Raw genomic sequence first — 18,185 nt, 5'->3', positions numbered from 1 at the left:
CACTGGTGTTTCAGGCCTAGTAGGCCTCTCAGTCCTCAAAGTGAGTTTCGAGTGATGGGTTACACAGTCACCATTGTTGACGGTCATGACTGGCCTTAGCAGGCCTCACTGACCCTGAGCCCCAACATGGGGTGATCGGCTGTTAAATTGACTGGCCAATCAGGCAATTGGCTTCAGTGGGCCCCTCTGAGGTGAGCCCCGATTATGATCAGCCAATAAGATTTGCCACTGGCGGGGGTTCCTTTGGGTTCCCTAGCCACATTCCCTAGAAGGGACCCCTTCTAATCTGAAGCTGTGGTCCCAGGCCCTTGAGCAGGCCCAGGTAGGCCTTGTTTATGGAGGTTTTCCTGTGAAGCATATAGCTTGGGCTATGACCGTAGGGAATGCTGTCACTGACAGCCCAGTGTAACCTGAAAAAGAGTGGTTCTGGCATTTCATTTGAATTAGCTGATTCTGACAGTTGTCACTGCCTATGGGCATGCACCCCCCTTAGCATGGTGGCGTTGGTATATCGTTCCACAAAGCGTCAATCGACGCAGTGCGAGTTCCCTTTCGAAAGGGAACGTCTAGGTTAAGACTGTAACCTCTGTTCCCTGAGAACAGGGAACGAGACACTGCGTCTTTTCGCCCATGCCTCAGGGCCTGTCTGCCAAACAGTCCCTTCAGACAAAAAGGTGATTTTCATATGTGCAAGGCGCACTTATATACTACTGTTCAGTGGCGGATTTAGCAAATTGGGGGCCCAAGGCGAAAGTATGTATGGGGGCCCCCCCATCCGATTTTTAAAAGATAACGAAAAAAAATTACAGACTGAATGATGGATAGCCAGGTAAAGCTAATCTACGGGGAAGTAAAGGTTGGAGAGGAGAAAAAAACAACTTTCCCTTTAAACCCTGCATACATTTCTTTACTCCAAAATGAAGATGGAAAGCAGAGAACACACAAAGTGTAGCACTACACAAACTAATAGTCACGATGGAACCCAACAGAGAATAAGGTTTCAGATAACACCTGAAAAATCTTGCATCACAATAAGTGTATTGTGATTGTCAAAACATTTAGTAACTAAACAGAAACATGTTACAATGTTTACATGGTACAATTTCTGGTAAGCTACGGTTTTTTATTATTGCTTGACAAATTTCACGATTTCAATTCAATTCTTGTGATTTGATTCAATATTGACTCATTTGGATAAATATTAGGTACACAAGATAGGGTTAATTTTTCTCAAGAAAAAAAAAAACTCACATAATGCTGTAAACATACATAGAGCCCTATCAGCTGGTAGTATTATTTAAGGTTAAAAATAACTCAAAGTAAACATAATGCGTTTTTATTATAATAACAACTAAATATACTAAATATGTAATATAGTACACATATTTAGCAAAATACTCTCTATAGCTCTTTTTTCTAGCCAACTAACGTGCTATAGCCTAACATATATTATGGTCATTAAACGGCTTTCCTGAGGTAAATTTTATGTGACATAATTGTTCTCCAGCTGTTTTATTGACCCTTTCCGCTGTTGAAAAAACACTGATTGATCGGTATTATGTATGAGGAATATACATTTTGGTAAGTTGTACTGTATCTTTCAATAGTCATTCGTGTTTATTCACTATTAGCTAGTTACGTTAGAGATGATCAGTTCACATGCGCTAGGGATCTTTCACGTCACATTTACAAGCGCCAAAACAGTATTTATAGTAAGTAATTGAGAGGGGGGTAAGAGGGGCGAACTGGGGAGAGGTGATGTTGCATTTGGCTCTAAGCAAATCCACCTATATCCATGTGAGTGTGTTAACGTTATCCTCACCTAGCGCCACTTCACAGCTAGCAGCTGCTGCTGTAGCGGCATGTTCAACACTTTGGACGTTGTTGTTCCTGTCTGAATCCCCAACAGTAGATGTAAAAAAGTTTGTCCTCTTTGGCAGCGTTGACAAATACTTATCAACGTCTTTTTTCTTTTATTTGAGCCGCTTGGGTAACTTGGTTTCATTTTCGCGTTTAGACTCATCTTGCTTCATCTCTGTTTTTGTGTACTTCCCAGTCCTCCTGTCACTGCGTGTTTATCTTTCGCGCCGCGCACAGTTACGGACTAGTCCATCTCATTGTGAAAGTCGGGGGTGTGTAGAAACGGATAACCATGAACTGGACATTTTAACTACTACTTTTCAACGTATTTCTTAAGAATATTAATACAATTTACTATTCTTTTGAAGCGTTCATGATGATAAGGGGCTTTTTCTTTTCTTTTTTTTTTCTTTTTTTTTTGAGATTGGTTGGGGCCCCCCCTACTACGGGGGCCCCAAGCAGCCGCCTACCTATGCCTCTATGTTAAGACCGCCACTGCTACTGTTAATAGGATTGCCGTGACTTGATAGTGATTTCAGACACCTGTCATGCCTGAGGTGTTCCCCCAGAGCGTCAATCGACGCAGTGTCTTGTTCCCTGTTCTCAGGGAACAAAGGTTACATTCGTAACCTAGACGTTACTGCAGTAAATATTTGTTCATGGCATTTTATAATTTTTGTTGCTTTCATGACTATATTTGTCTTTCTTCTGAAAAACATTAACAAAATAAAAATAATTTCCAGGGAATTTCTGGTTGATTTGACACATAATTTTGTAAATATGTAAATAGACCTCACATAGAGACCTATCTATCTATCTATCTATGAAATATTGTACCTTAGAGCAGTTGATGTGTCTCTTCCCTTAAATTTCACTTGCTCTTCTATAGACGTGTTACTCTTCATGGACACACAGCTGGACTCCAGCAAGTTTGATTTCTCCCTGTGGCTTTGACTTTAATAGAATAGAAACAAAAGAATAGAGATAAGAATTCTTAAATTGTATTACAGTACACAGAGGCTTAGTTTGCGGGTGAGGGTGGCGGTGGTGGATGTAACACCCCAATAACCAAAAAAAGTTATACTATGGTTATACTATGGTTAATGGAAACATAAATCAGGCTATTAATGAATTATATACATCTCACGTTCTGAGCTTTTGTGAGCTTTTGTAAGTCCCCATACGAGCTGAACAGACCAATTATCTGCACAATATGACATTTATTTAATTGAGCATGCGTGTCGTGTTCACCAGCGCGCTCCAAAAGTGTGATAAGATTTGTGCGAGGGCAAGCCGTTCATATCACGACACTGATGATAAAAGTCAAACGTAATCTAAAACTGCCACATAAACTAAAAAGACTGATGAAAAGAGGAGAAAACATAATCCTGCACCAACATACATTAGAAAGTATTTTAAACTACTCATGATCGCCTTTAATAGAATCGATCACCTTCTATTGTATTGTGGTAAATTTTTACTAACTTGTAGAATTTATAATAGATCATCTGTAGACAATAGATTTTTTACTAAAGATTTATATTATAACTGTGGCATGTTGTAGGGAACATGTGGCTATAGTTCCCTTTCAGTCGGTCACTGCAATGCACATCGGAGGAGACTGACAGAAATGGGATCTTCACAGAGAGACTAATCTACTTCGAGAGAAACTAAACAAGCCAATGCACATTGAAATGCGATAAATGCGCCAGCTGCTTCTATCACGCAGCGTGGGAATATAATGAGCAGAAGGTGCAACGCATCTTTACATTTTGCTTCAGAGCCGAGCTTGTGGATGGTTCTGCTCTACATTATAACTTCGACTTAATCTGTTCGAGAGCTCTTTGAAAGTGTTCTTCTCTCACAGTGTTGGTGTACACGGCGCGCTGCAGCGGTGATCAGTGCCTCAGCAGGCTGCACTATAAATCCTGATGTTGGCCGCGGACATCCCCCTGTGCACTTCAGCACTAAGAGAAGTAAATCTTTCTAAAAGAGCAAACACGGGTGTGAGAGTGTGTCTTTTCAAGATGACATTCTGCCCGTGTGTTTCTGGATGCGGTGACTATTTGGCTCCGGTTGACGGTCACGATCGTTGTCTCGCATGTTTGGGCATTCAGCATGCTGAGGCAGCTTTTGGTGGCCATCAGATGAGGGCTACTTCAGCTAATAGCATTGGTGATCAGAGGGTTGCAGTGTTGGCTTCCCCGCCGAGTCCATCTCCTCGCGGCTGGACGATTGGTTTCTTGGGGCAGCCCGTGCTGGTTCTTAGCACCCCGCCCCAGTGCTTTTTTTTTTTTGAAGGGCAAGATGAGGTGACTAGGTCGTGGACGGCAACCATAAATGCCCGAAACCGGCCTGTTGCCTCTTCCCCCCTCACCACCTTCGACGGAGGCGCAGCTAAGGGGTACGTGGATATCCTCCCAGTGGAGCAGTTGTATCCTAAGACCGCTAACACTTAATCCGCGTCTCCCCTCCTGGGCCTGCAACTTCTCAATCGTGCAGCTGAAGAGCTGTCACGACAGTTTACGCTTCCAGGAGAATGGCGACTCCATCCCCAGGTGGTCCAGCTGATTTGCAGGCACTTCGGGGCCGCACAGGTGGATCTGTTTGCTTCCCCGGACATGTCACAATGCCAGCTGTTCTTCTCCCTGACCGACGGAATGCGTTTCCACCAGTGAGCCTTCTTGCACAGCCCCTGTGCAAAGTCATGGAGGACGAGGAGCAGGTCCTGCTAGTTGCGCCCTATTGGCCCACCTGGACCTGGTTCTCAGAACTAGTACTTCTCGCGACAGCCCCTCCCTGGCCGAAGGATGGCTGAAGGACCTGCTTTCTCAGACAGGGGGCACCCTATGGCACGCTATGGCACCCACTGGATATTGGATGCTATCGTCTTGGCGTATCAATCCCAAGATGTGCCTTGCCCGTTCGGGTTGCGAGCACACTCAACTAGAAATGTTGCTTCCTCCTGGGCGCTGGCTCAAGGCGCCTCGCTGACAGATATATGTAGAACTGTGGGCTGGGTGACACCCAACACGTTTGCTATATTCTATAGCCTTCGTGTAGAGCCGGTATGCTCCCGTATACTCGCCCCAAGTGGCCAGTAGCACGGGGAACCCGCTCAGTGTCGGCTTGCTACGCCATTCTTGCCTGATCTGCCAGATACGTAAGTCTTATTGCTCCAGTATGTTCCCAAGAAACCCTGTTGAGTTGCTCCGTCACCCCCTACGGCAGTCAGACATTGTGTAGCGTCTGATGCCAGGCCTAACACTTGTATGCATTGAGGAACCTGTGCTAGGCTGGGTGTTCATATATAGTTGTCCCTGTGGCGACCCCATACGTGTATTCTTCCACGGTACTTCCCTGTCGGCTAGCCAGTGTCTTTCTCTCAGCCGTCTGTGTCAGTGCGCTTCCCCTCTAGGATAAGGCTGGAACCACCCCAGAGACTTCAATATGTTGTACTACCCTTCTTGGCTAGTCTATATGTCTATGCTCCACACGTGAGTGGAGTCACTGAGTTATACAGTACATGATTACACAATATCATCACCCATTTTTGTATTTTGATAATAAGTGGATATCTGACAAGTTTTGCCATACATGCATTATTTGTGTGTGTCTGTGGTCTCTCTATCTGTTTAAACAAAAATGTTGTACCTCAGATTAGTTGATGTGTGTTGTCCCTCGATCTGCACCGGCTCCGTCATAGACCAGTCACTCTTCATGGACACACAGCTGGGCTCCGGTGAGATTGATTTCTCCCTCTGGTTTTGACTTCAATAGAATAGAGACAAAAGAACAGAGATAAGAATTCTTAGATTATATTACAGTACATGTGGATAAACCTCACATAGAGAATCAATCCATCCACCTATCTTTTACTACTGTTTTTTAATCTGTTGTTGTGTTTGTTTCACAATAAGTGATGTAGTTGTGTTAGTTTGGTCGAATCTGGTTTGGTTGAGTTTGTCAGTATTGTTCAGTGTTTTGTGGGTCAGTAGATGTTAGTGAAACATCAGGACTGAAGCTCTGGATCAGCTGTGAGAGGAGACCTGATCCCGTGCTCGACTCCTGCTTTTGCAGCGCTTTATAATAGTGTGAGTCACTGAGTTATACATGCTTACACAATATCATCACCCATTTCTGTATTTTGATAACAAGTGGATATTTGCATAATTTTGCCATACATGCATTATTTTGTGTGTGTCTGTGGTCTCTCTGTCTGTCTAAACAAAAATGTTGTACCTCAGATCCGTTGATGTGTGTTTTCCCTTCAACTGTATTGGCTCCGTCATAGACACGTCACTCTTCATGGACACACAGCTGGGCTCCGGTGAGATTGACCTGTCACCCTTAAATTGACTTTAAAAGAATAGAGATAATAGAGACAAGAATCAATTTGGTTGAAATATGAAAATAAATCCCACATGAGAAGGTTGTCTATTAAGACAGTGTGTTGAAGAGTGATGAGACTGTCCAAGGATAATGTCATATATCATCTAGCTGTCTACTGTATCTGTGTGTCTTTGGACAGTGTTTAAAGACCCTGAGTGTCTCCAACTACTGTATATCCCGCACCAGAATATGATAGAGACAACAGATCACTATACCAACCCTGGCAACCCAGTCAACAATTTGATCTCACAATGATGTCACTATGAGCTCACAATATTCTCATGGTGTGGTCATAATGTGAGTGTCACAGTGAACTAAAAGTGTAACCACACAGAGCTCTCACTGTGTGCTCATACTTTGTTCACAACATGAGGTCACTGCACAATCACAGTGCACTCATACTGTGGTCGAAATATGAGGTCACATCACACTCACTGTGTGCTCATACTGTGATCACTGTGAGGTCACTGCGCACTCACTGTGTGCTCATACTGTGATCACTGTGAGGTCACTGCGCACTCACTGTGTGCTCATACTGTGATCACTGTGAGGTCACTGCGCACTCACTGTGTGCTCATACTGTGGTCACTGTGTGCTCATACTGTGGTCACTGTGTGCTCATACTGTGATCACTGTGTGCTCATACTGTGGTCACTGTGTGCTCATACTGTGGTCACTGTGTGCTCATACTGTGATCACTGTGTGCTCATACTGTGGTCACTGTGTGCTCATACTGTGATCACTGTGAGGTCACTGCACACTCACTGTGTGCTCATACTGTGATCACTGTGAGGTCACTGCGCACTCACTGTGTGCTCATACTGTGGTCACTGTGTGCTCATACTGTGATCACTGTGAGGTCACTGCGCACTCACTGTGTGCTCATACTGTGATCACTGTGAGGTCACTGCGCACTCACTGTGTGCTCATACTGTGGTCACTGTGAGGTCACTGCGCACTCACTGTGTGCTCATACTGTGATCACTGTGAGGTCACTGCACACTCACTGTGTGCTCATACTGTGATCACTGTGAGGTCACTGCGCACTCACTGTGTGCTCATACTGTGGTCACTGTGAGGTCACTGCGCACTCACTGTGTGCTCATACTGTGGTCACTGTGTGCTCATACCGTGAGATCACCATATAACACTACTATGCAATAATTGTGTTAGTTCACTGTTATCTAAAATGATTCAGTTAACTCAAACTTTTACACCCACATTCTTTATTTCCATCAATAAAAACAATCAAACAAAAAGTCAGCTTTTTCCTTTATTTGGTTTCCTTTTCAGCCTGGTGTTGGCGTTGGACAAAAAAAAACCTACTTGGCGAATACATTCCGCGTCTGGTGTTGTTCTGGTGGTTACTTTTAGCTTCTTCACCTCTATTTCATTTTGTTTGTGAAAAGACCTGACACATTCTAAAAACACAAAGAGCAAGGTGTTAACATTACAATTTCTATAGCAGCATCCAGATGCACAAACCAAAACTTAAACATGCACTTACTTTTCAAACATGTCAGGAGCACAGGTGGCAACACCTTCTTCCCATCTTTCCCCGTTCTGTTATACAGACAGAGAACATTGTCTGACGCTATGCTTTTTAAAGCCTGTCTCACCATCTCACCTATATTGGAGCTGCTGTGAGTATGGATGAGATAGTGTACCTGACAAAAACATACATAATATTGTCATGATTAAAATATACCATGGCTTCAACATTTCTTTTACATGGTATATGCTGCAAAAAAAATAAATAAAAAAAATAAAATAAAACTGTGGCTTTGTTGTAAAAATAAACGCAAAATTTATGTAGTAGTACTAACATAAAGCTCTCGATAATTTTTGTCTTCTTCAAGCCTCTGACAGAAGGCTTCAAACGTTTCAAAGCTGGAGCACTGTTGTTGTTTAAAAAGTTCCTCATGGGCATCTTCTTGTGCCCGCTTCATGAGAACAGACTTAACTTTTGCCAAGTCATTCATGATGACAGCTTGTCTCTGTTCCAGCATTTGAATTTGTTGGAGTATCTTAGTATTCAGATCTGAAAAATTGTAAAGTTAGATTGTTATATAGCAAAGGATGTTTTATGTCTGTATAAATAAATAATGTCTAATTGATATATCACATACCAAACAATTTCTCCATGGTGACTTTGCATTTTGTTTCCTTTGGTTCCTTCCCTGTTATCAAAATTACATACATAAGGTCAGTGAAATTGCATTTATCTAAATCAGTTTTCAAACTAGCTGCAGCTAGCAATTTTGGTGTGATTACTGAAGGTAAAATGGCTGGTGCACATGTAGCATGTGTGAGCAGTACTCTGCTAAAAAAAAAGACCAGACCACATTGCACATCTAAAAGTATGTAAATAGGCCACTCACCATTTCTACGGTGTAACAATACCATGCACAACGTTTTCTTCTTCTTTACATGTTTTATGGTGGTTGGAAGACCAGCTTAGATGGTGCATTTACCACCGCCAACTGGACCGGAGTGTGAAGCATTCACAATGAGCTCACGCTTTACACACATGGTGAGGATCACAGTATGAGGATCAGATGAACTCACCTTGAGCTCACGCTTTACACACATGCTGAGGATCACAGTATGAGGATCAGATGAACTCACGTTGAGCTCACGCTTTACACACATGCTGAGGATCACAGTATGAGGATCAGATGAACTCACCTTGAGCTCATGCTTTACACACATGGTGAGGATCACAGTATGAGGATCAGATGAACTCACCTTGAGCTCATGCTTTACACACATGGTGAGGATCACAGTATGAGGATCAGATGAACTCACCTTGAGCTCACGCTTTACACACATGCTGAGGATCACAGTATGAGGATCAGATGAACTCACCTTGAGCTCACGCTTTACACACATGCTGAGGATCACAGTATGAGGATCAGATGAACTCACCTTGAGCTCATGCTTTACACACATGGTGAGGATCACAGTATGAGGATCAGATGAACTCACCTTGAGCTCATGCTTTACACACATGGTGAGGATCACAGTATGAGGATCAGATGAACTCACCTTGAGCTCACGCTTTACACACATGCTGAGGATCACAGTATGAGGATCAGATGAACTCACCTTGAGCTCAAGCTTTACACACATGCTGAGGATCACAGTATGAGGATTGTGTGATGTCACTGTGATCATCGCATGATCTCACGTGTTGACTGGGAAACACCCACAACACCCTGTTATGTGCAGAAAATGAGTCTTCTATAACATTAAGATCATATGAAGATTGAAGTACCTGAATCCTGAAGAAAAATCTCCATGTCTGAATGTTTGTGTGTCGTCCATGATTCATTCAGTCTTCATGGAGCTGCTCGGGTAAGAGATCAGAAACACTCATTCACACACACTCAAATACAATACATTTCATTTGACATTTTCTTCAGTGTGTTTAGGGAGACAAAACTAATCCGATTTCTGATCAGTAATTATCAACATTTCACTCCTGGTTTAATGTGATTTTCAATCATGTTAATGAATGTTCAGAACCGGGAATCATCTGAATCAACATCTGTGTGTGTTTAAAACAGAAATATCTCTGCTGAACAGACTGGGAAGTTTGTAACACTAGAGTTTAATATTCTTCCACTGAAGCCTCAAATATTTGTCGGGGTTGAGGGATGAAGCAAGGACTCAATTGCAGGAAGAAATGGGTCTGTCAGGTCTGTCAGGAAAGGACCAGACAAGGCACACGACTAGAATCATACAATCATACAAACCAGCACAGGACTGCAAACAAAAGGAGAATAAATAGGATGGCAAACAAGGCAGGTAAGAGGGAAGACAGTGAGGCAAATGAATCAATCAGGTAACATTACCTAAAGTAAAACCTTACAACAGGGCTATTCAATTGGCGGCCCGCCAATCATCTCCATGCGGCCCGACGGCACCAACCTCCCTCCTCCTTTTTTCGCTCCGATTGACCTGAGAAACGTTTTACGTGTGAATATTTCAGCAGTTATTATATGTGTCCCGAATTTATGTCGACTGAACCAGCGATAGGATACCAATCATTCGTGAATGAATCATTCTTTTGGTTCGATTCTTTCTAAACGCGCTTGCATAACGGTCTAAAACTATTCGGATTCATTCGGACCGCTCCGTCAGAATCATCTGAAGCGGTTTCTCGTTCAATACAGTAACAACAAATAGCGATGTTTTCAGTTGTTTCACTAGTTGAAAACACGGCCCAGCGTGGAGTTGCGTTTACTCCCGGTCCCGGACACACTAATATTAAACAGCGTTGCGACAACCAGTGGAAGCGTTTCAGTTCGACAGAAACATTTCTGTTACAAACCACAAATCACTCGATGATTTAACTAGTATTAAATCGGATGAAACAGCCTCAACATTCCCAACAAGACTGATGAGGAAAGCAGGAGAAACATTGTGGCATGAACGAAATTAGAAGACTTTAAAATCCCCTAATCACCCTTACAAACATTTACCACATTTACTGTAGTAATTTACCATGGTTGGGCAGAAATGTGCAATATTTATATTGAATACTATGTAGTAATAAATAAATATAGTAAATATATACTATAATATTATATAGTATAATAGTAAATATAGTGATTTATATTGTATTAGTTTTATTAGGTGGGTAGAGGAATATATATTTAATGCTTGTTATGAAATTATGTCAGTTTCTTTGTAAAGGTGCGTATAGTTTTTAACTTGTGTTTAGGCATTTTTTATACAGTGGGAGCCTGTGGTTAACAAGTCTCACTGTCAGAATATTTTCATTTAAGCATAACAATTATAAATAAAATAATTATTATTTCTCACCAACAGCTATAAGTTTGTATAAATAATTTATTTGTTCCAAGGAAAATAGTTGTACACAGCTGTAAATTATCAAGTTTTTATTTATTATGGTTTTATATATTTGCATACTGTTGGGTACCACATTTCCAAGTAAATACCACACTTCTTTAGGGTTACTTTAGCTTATTTATTGAAACTGTTATGTTTCAATAAATAAGATAAACCCCCAAACCAACCCACCGGCCCACCTCAACTTTTCGATTTGATAATGCGGCCCTCGAATGAAACTAATTGAATAGCCCTGCCTTACAACCTCACTCGTCTACCGTACCTATAATTTTTTAGTAATACAATACAAAATATGTAAACTACACATCAATTGTCAGTTACATTATTTTTTAGTTGTGGCTTGTAGAAAGTTGTGATGATTCACCAGTCTGTACTGATAATTATTGTAATTTTAATTATTCACCTATATCTCCAACCCCACCCAAAACATTGATACTATAAAGAAATTCATGTTTCTTGAAGTTCTTCATGTTTAAGTTTTTAAATACTTCAAGAAAGTATGTCCTGGTTTGTGAAGTTAATGAGGAAGTAAAGCAGTTCACCTGACTAATGTTCACTCACCTGGATTAAACTGTTGGGTTACTGGTTTCCGACATGTTCATGGTTTCTCATTAACTGTTTCCCCACAACGTCAATTCCTATAGAGGAAACTAAAAATATTAATGTTAAACACTTTGATGCTCGGCTTTTCTGAGGTAAAGAATCTTATTACGTCCTGGTGTAAAATGGCACACGGTAAAACTCTGAAAATACTTTTACTTCTGGAGGCTTAAAAGTTGACAAACCAGTTTGAAGAGGAAAACCAGCAGATCCAGTTCATAAACAGTTCAGTTATATGAGAGAGAGAGAGAGAGAGAGAGGGAGAGAGAGAGAGAGAGAGGGAGAGAGAGAGAGAGAGAGAGAAAGAGAGAGAGAGAGAATACCTTGCTAGTTTAGATCAGTAATTATTTGAGCGCTTGATGAGATTTTTCAACTCATGATATTAACCCTCTGGGGTCTAAGGTGTTTTTGGGGTCCTTGAGATGTTCTGACATGCCCTGACATTTTTGCTTTTTTCAGTTGCTTATAAACATATTAATGGCAAAAAAAAAAATTACACACTATTTAGCACAAACAGGGCTACCATGAAATGTGAGCAACAAGAATGTACATGTCTGCATTTTTTATAGAATAATGTTTATGCATGGTTATTGAAAAAACTAAAAACTAAAGTTTCTGAAATAAGGCCATAAAACACATTCTAAATATGTGCCAATAAGACTTTTGTCTAAAATATGTCATTGCCTAGTGTTTTTTCTTCAAAATGAAGTGAAAATCACCCTGCCTTATCATTCACATAACACAATACATTGATTTGAATTTTGCAAAGCACTTTCTGTTTGGAAAGGCCATATGCGGAGTGGGCGTCAACGGTCATGTATATGTAGTGGTTCACACCCGAGGAGACAATGGGGCCGCATACTTAATTAGCTATTCATTCAGGTGAGTCACTGAGCCACAAGAATGCAAGAGTAACAGTTGGAAGCATCTCAATTCTTTTTAATTTTCCACATATTGTGCTTGCAATTTGGCCTATAATATCCAAGGAAAACATGTCTAGTAATTGTGCAGTTAATTCTCATACTGTATTTTCAGTTTTGGAATATTTATCTTCTCCCCAAATTTGTCAATAATAAAACACAATAAAAGTTATTTAAAGAAAAGGCTTATATTTACCTTTTAATAGTTTGTTTACATCTACCTTGTAAATATATTTTTTTATTAAAAAGGTTACAATTACAACAATTCAAGTGTAATCTTTCTTTGTAAAAACTAAAGTATACATTTTATCATACATATTTCAAAGTTAAGGATTTGATTGATTATTTGATAACTTTATTTTTGACAAAACATATTATATTTAACATAAGCAAATATTGGCAAACTTATTTGAAAGCTTATTTGAGGTGGCAGATATTTTACATTAAAAATGTATAATCTATCCAAAACTAATCAACGAAATGTTGTCTTTCATATGTCTGTAACATAGGTCTTTCATTTTTATTATAAGAAATATAAATGTTAATTTGCAGTTTAATACGTTGCTTATATAAATACATTTTATTTCAACATATTTTAGTCGATATTTACTGAGTGTAGCAATACAGTTTGCTAAAACCGAAACATTCATACACAAACAGAAACGCCTGACTGTAACGTTGTTTTTATGAAATATTAGGGCATATAAATGTTAATTTTCAGTTTAAAACGTTGCTTATACAAATAGCCTACATTTTATTTCAAAATATTTCTGTCGATTTTTACTCAACTCAGTACGGCAATACAGTTTGCTAAAACATCATCATTCATTCACACAGAGACGCAATTTAAATTTAAACTGTCTTTTTGCGAGCTGTGGTAAACAGCGCGCATCTCTGCCGTTCATTCATTCATAAACAGAAACCCGATTCATGTGAGAAGAAAAAAAAAACTTACAGTATTCCTCAGCTCGCTCCTCAACATACCCGCACTTCTGAGGTACTTTTTTCATTATTGTTATTCCTCACAGCGCTACGAGACGGTGTTAAAGTAATGATCTGAATAAACTTGTGTTTCTCGAGCTGATATGGGGGCGTTCACAGGATTGCGCGGATTGCCTCATTCATTTGCGTTTGAATAGCGCGCGCTCTCCGTAGGCGGAGTCACATTACATTTGAATTAGTTGTAATGAGGTCGACTGGAATCGCTCTCTTTTAATACAGATTTCACAAGATGAGAATATTTGTTTTTTATATAAATTACTTCATTTAAGAGAAGAGAATTCAAGCTTCATGCCTGTATGTCTGTTTGCCTGTTTGACTGAGTATTCGCTGAGTTATTGTTCATTTTCGGACGCGTTTCAGAATGGACTACACTGACAGATAGAAGGCAGAACTCGCATCACGTTTATTTTTCTTTATTTGGCAAAAAGCACAACACTTTGTTTTTATTGTGAGTATACACAAAAATAATACACATTTAACAGAATCGATTGATGTATGAAACTTGCTTGTAATATCAAAGTCCACAGAGCAAAATTAATTTCTTTTGAACTGAACTGAAAAAAAAGCGAGCTGGTATCGCCGGCGATACCGTCGACCTCAGGGGGTTAATTATGCACAAATAATGTTATTTTGGATCCAGAGATTATAGTATTTACTCATTTAAAGTAAAATGTTAATAATAATATTAATAAATATACAGAAATTCTTTAATTTCTTTAATTTGAATTTTGACTACTATAGTTCCCTTTCAAGGGAACTCCCGTTGCGTCGAGAATGACGCTATGGGGAACGCTTTGCGTGATGACGTCTTGAAGCACATGTAAAATCAGTCCAATGGTGTGGCGGAACGTCAGAGGCGGGTGACGTCACGTACCAGGAAGCTATAAAAGCCGGCCCGAAACAGAAAACGAAAGCTTTCTGAGTCTTCAGTTGCGCTCTGTGTTGAATCTGTCCGTTTATTTGGTGTTGTCTGTCTATATATCTATATATATTATTCAGTATGGCGAGCAAGCAGCAGTTTAGAGTGTGTGTCCATCCCTGCCCGCGTTATATAACGGGAGGTGACACACACACTCTTTGTGTTGTTTGTTTGGGAGAGGAGCATGCCCAGTCAGCACTCGAGGGTGGTGACTGTGTGCATTGCTGTGCGCTTCCATTGCGTACGCTCCGATCCCGGTTGGCACGGTTCAACCCCGATCACGTTCCCCGGGGCTCTGGTCCCGCTGCTGCCGAGGCACAGCGTCGATCTCAGACCTGGGGTTCGCAAATGGATCTATCAGTGGATGTTGAGACGGGCTCTGCCTTATCTCAGCAACCTTCTGATAGATCCAGTGCCTCTCATCAGGGTGTGGAAGCACGCGCTGCGGTTTCTTCCTCCCCGAGAGAGGCACCAGTACTGCAATTGTCCAGCTCCGAGGAGTTGGACGTTTTTAGTATTGACGCTGGGTCTGAGGATTCGCCACCTCAGTCTCATGCGTTTGAAGAGCTTCTCGATGTAGTTACTAGAGCTGTGGAAAGATTATCAATTGAGTGGCCAGAGGATAGGCAGGACGTTCGCTCGAAGAGTAAGCTCGACGAACGTTTCCTGCCATCTCGTGCACAGCCTCAGAGAAGAAGCCTTTCGTTTTTCCCCGATCTCCACACCGAGGTGTCGAGATCGTGGGGGAAACCTATGTCATTCAGAGTTTACACACCACAGACATCTCACTACTCTTCCATTCACAAATATAAAGAGTATGGTTATGGGGAGATGCCGAAGGTGGAAGAGACGCTTGCGAGCTATCTCTCTCCAGCAACGGCATCTTCCTTGAAGGCTCCCTCACTTCCCTCTAAACCAGTAAAGTTTACATCATCGCTGGTTCATAAATCGTATGCAGCCGCTGGTCAAGCTGCAGCGTGTCTGCATACGATGTCTATTATGCAGGCCTATCAGGCTGAATTGTTGGGGGATTTAGAGGAGGGCGGGGGTATTGGTCCAGACACGGTGGCTGAACTACGCAGAGCCACGGATCTGTCTCTCAGGGCCACCAAGGAGACCGCTAAATCAATCGGGCGGTCTATGGCAGCCCTGGTGGCCACTGAGAGGCATCTGTGGCTCAATCTGAGCGATATAAAAGAGAAAGAAAAGCATGTTCTCTTAGATGCTCCGGTCTCCACTGTTGGTCTGTTTGGTGATGTTGTTAACAGTGCGATAGCTAAATCTCAAGAGGCCTCTAAACAGGCAGCTGCACTCCAAAAACTTCTCCCCCGCCGTTCATTCTATGAGGCTGCTGAGCGGGAGCAGCCTCACTCCTCTAAAAAGAGCGCTGACCATCGTGCCACTCAAAAACAAAGTGTGTCCTCTCGTGCCCCCACAAAAATCTCGGGGACACGGAGGGCGCTCTCAAACCCAGCAGCCCTCGAGGGGTAGAACGGATCTGCGGACCGTTATTACCGCCAAGAAGGCTGCTGGGAAAAAGTCCTGACGTCCGAGGGCTCAGGACAAATGAGGGTAGTCCCCCCCGAAGCAGAGCGGTCAACACCTCTTTTTACGGTGCCCGTCTCTCTTCGGTACCCTCAGGGGACCGTTCTGCCAACCCTGCCGCCTCCGGTGTTACAGGGCGCAGCGGTCTCCGGCGAGCACATATCTCAAGGACCACCCGGAAACGTAGTGGCCTGGGGATGCCCGCCCCCTCCGAGGAGGGTGTTAGAGCAGTCTGTTCGGTCGTTCCCTGCCGGTGCGCCGCTACAGGGCGACGAACTGACTACTCAACAACAACAAAATCCAGAAACCAGTCTCGAGAGGCTGGTACCTTTAGTAGAATCTCTGACAGCGTGGAAGCTACTGTCAAATGTTTCTCGTTGGGTCCTGCAGACTGTGGAAAAAGGGTATCAGATACAATTCAAGAAACGCCCACCTCGGTTTATGGGGGTCCTGCCCACAGTGGTGGGTCCCGAGCAGGTTCTGGTTATGGAACAGGAAGTGAACACTCTGTTAGAGAAAGGGGCCATAGAATATGTACCTCCCTCCAACAGGGAAACCGGGTTTTACAGCCGGTATTTCATAGTTCCGAAGAAGGACGGGGGATTGCTTCCCATTTTAGATCTTCGAGTTCTGAACGAGTCAGTCATGCAGCTCAAGTTCAAAATGTTAACATTGAGACAGATCGTGCCACAGATCAGGTCCGAGGACTGGTTTGTCACGATAGACCTCAAGGACGCATATTTCCATATTTCCATTCGTCCGTGTCATTGGAAGTTCCTGAGGTTTGCTTTCGGGGCAAAGCATACCAATATTGAGTACTTCCATTCGGCCTAGCTTTATCACCCCGCACTTTCACCAAATGCATGGATGCAGCTCTGGCGCCCCTGCGCCTCCAGGGTATTCGCATCATGAACTACATCGACGATTGGTTGATTTTAGCTCAGTCGCATCAGTTGGCGGTTCAACATCGAGATGTTGTTCTCGCCCACATGAAAGAGTTGGGGTTACGGCTGAACGCCAAGAAGAGTGTGCTTTCTCCACTCCAGAGGACCACTTTTTTAGGCGTAGTTTGGGATTCAGTGTCGATGCAGGCGCGCCTGTCACCGCCACGTATAGAGTCCATCCTTGCAGCTGTGAAAAGTGTAAAGCTAGGCCAGCTACTCACTGTCAAACAGTTCCAGAGACTGTTGGGTCTCATGGCAGCAGCTTCCAACGTGATACCTTTTGGACTGCTGCACATGAGACCCCTGCAGTGGTGGCTCAGGACCAGGGGGTTTTCCCCGAGGGGAAACCCATTTCGCACAATCAGGGTCACGCGGCGATGCTTACGTGCCCTGGTTATGTGGAAGAAACCTTGGTTCCTGTCCCAGGGCCCAGTGCTGGGAGCTCCTTGTCGTCGCAAACTGCTACCTGCTTTCCTTCTGCACGAGGAAACTTTATGCCCTGAAGTGGAGAGTCTTCACTTCTTGGTGTAGTGACCGTCGGTTGGACCCAGTTAACTGCCCAATTGGTACAGTGCTGGAGTTCCTGCAAGACCGGTTCACGGCAGGTCTGACCCCGTCCACTGTAAAGGTTTATGTGGCGGCCATAGGTGCTTACCACATTCCTTTGGGTGGAATGTCTGTGGGGAAAGACCCTTTGATATCTCGTTTCCTTCGTGGCACTTGGAGGCTGAGGCCTGCAGTTCGCTCTAGGGTTCCGCCATGGGACCTGTCCATTGCGTTACAAGGCTTGTCCCTGGCCCCCTTTGAGCCAATTGAGGAGGTTCCTGAGAAGTTTTTAACGCTGAAAGCTCTTTTCCTTCTTGCTATTTCCTCTCTCAAGAGAATAGGGGATCTCCAAGCATTGTCGGTTGCTCCGTCATGCTTGGAGTTTGCTCCGGGTATGATCAAAGCGTTTCTTCATCCGAGACCGGGCTATATCCCCAAGGTCCCCACTAATGTGGTCAGACCTATTGTTCTGCAGGCCTTCTGTCCTCCTTCCTTTCAAAATGCGGACCAGGAGGCTAATAATTTGCTTTGCCCTGTGCGGGTGTTAGACGCATATGTCCACAGAGCTGCCCTGTGGCG

General features: G+C 42.8%; 2 protein-coding genes and 1 long non-coding RNA gene across 3 annotated transcripts in view; 1 reads left to right on the top strand and 2 right to left on the bottom strand.

The window, feature by feature from the left end:
- LOC307163661 (uncharacterized protein) overlaps positions 1 to 18,185 on the bottom strand; it is a 435,973-nt gene that overhangs the window by 11,061 nt on the left and 406,727 nt on the right. The gene's annotated exons all lie outside the window — the stretch shown is intronic.
- LOC307163795 overlaps positions 1 to 18,185 on the top strand; it is a 213,455-nt gene that overhangs the window by 10,148 nt on the left and 185,122 nt on the right. The gene's annotated exons all lie outside the window — the stretch shown is intronic.
- LOC307163771 (uncharacterized protein) lies at positions 1,980 to 11,893 on the bottom strand. Its single transcript, XM_079880011.1, has 5 exons — positions 11,692 to 11,893; positions 9,530 to 9,601; positions 6,103 to 6,219; positions 5,515 to 5,631; positions 1,980 to 2,814 (listed from the first exon to the last, which is right to left on the bottom strand). The coding sequence occupies exons 2-5, from the start codon at positions 9,577 to 9,579 to the stop codon at positions 2,682 to 2,684; spliced, it is 417 nt and encodes a 138-aa protein (XP_079736137.1). The 5' UTR covers positions 9,580 to 9,601; positions 11,692 to 11,893; the 3' UTR covers positions 1,980 to 2,681.

The sequence above is a fragment of the Squalius cephalus genome (genome assembly GCF_949319135.1).
Source record: "Squalius cephalus genome assembly, chromosome: 8".
In the NCBI taxonomy this organism is placed as follows: domain Eukaryota; kingdom Metazoa; phylum Chordata; class Actinopteri; order Cypriniformes; family Leuciscidae; genus Squalius; species Squalius cephalus.
The sequence above is the reverse complement of the archived record's forward strand: the minus strand, read 5'-3'. Positions and strand labels throughout refer to the sequence as shown.

Excerpts from the sequence above, each read along its gene's own strand:
- LOC307163771 (XM_079880011.1), bottom strand. The coding sequence starts at position 9,579 with ATGGACGACACACAAACATTCAGACATGGAGATTTTTCTTCAGGATTC. Across the intron at positions 6,220-9,529 it reads GATTTTTCTTCAGGATTCAG|TCAATTTAAGGGTGACAGGT; the intron begins GTACTTCAATCT and ends ATTCTTTTAAAG. Across the intron at positions 5,632-6,102 it reads CACACATCAACGGATCTGAG|TCAAAACCAGAGGGAGAAAT; the intron begins GTACAACATTTT and ends ATTCTATTGAAG.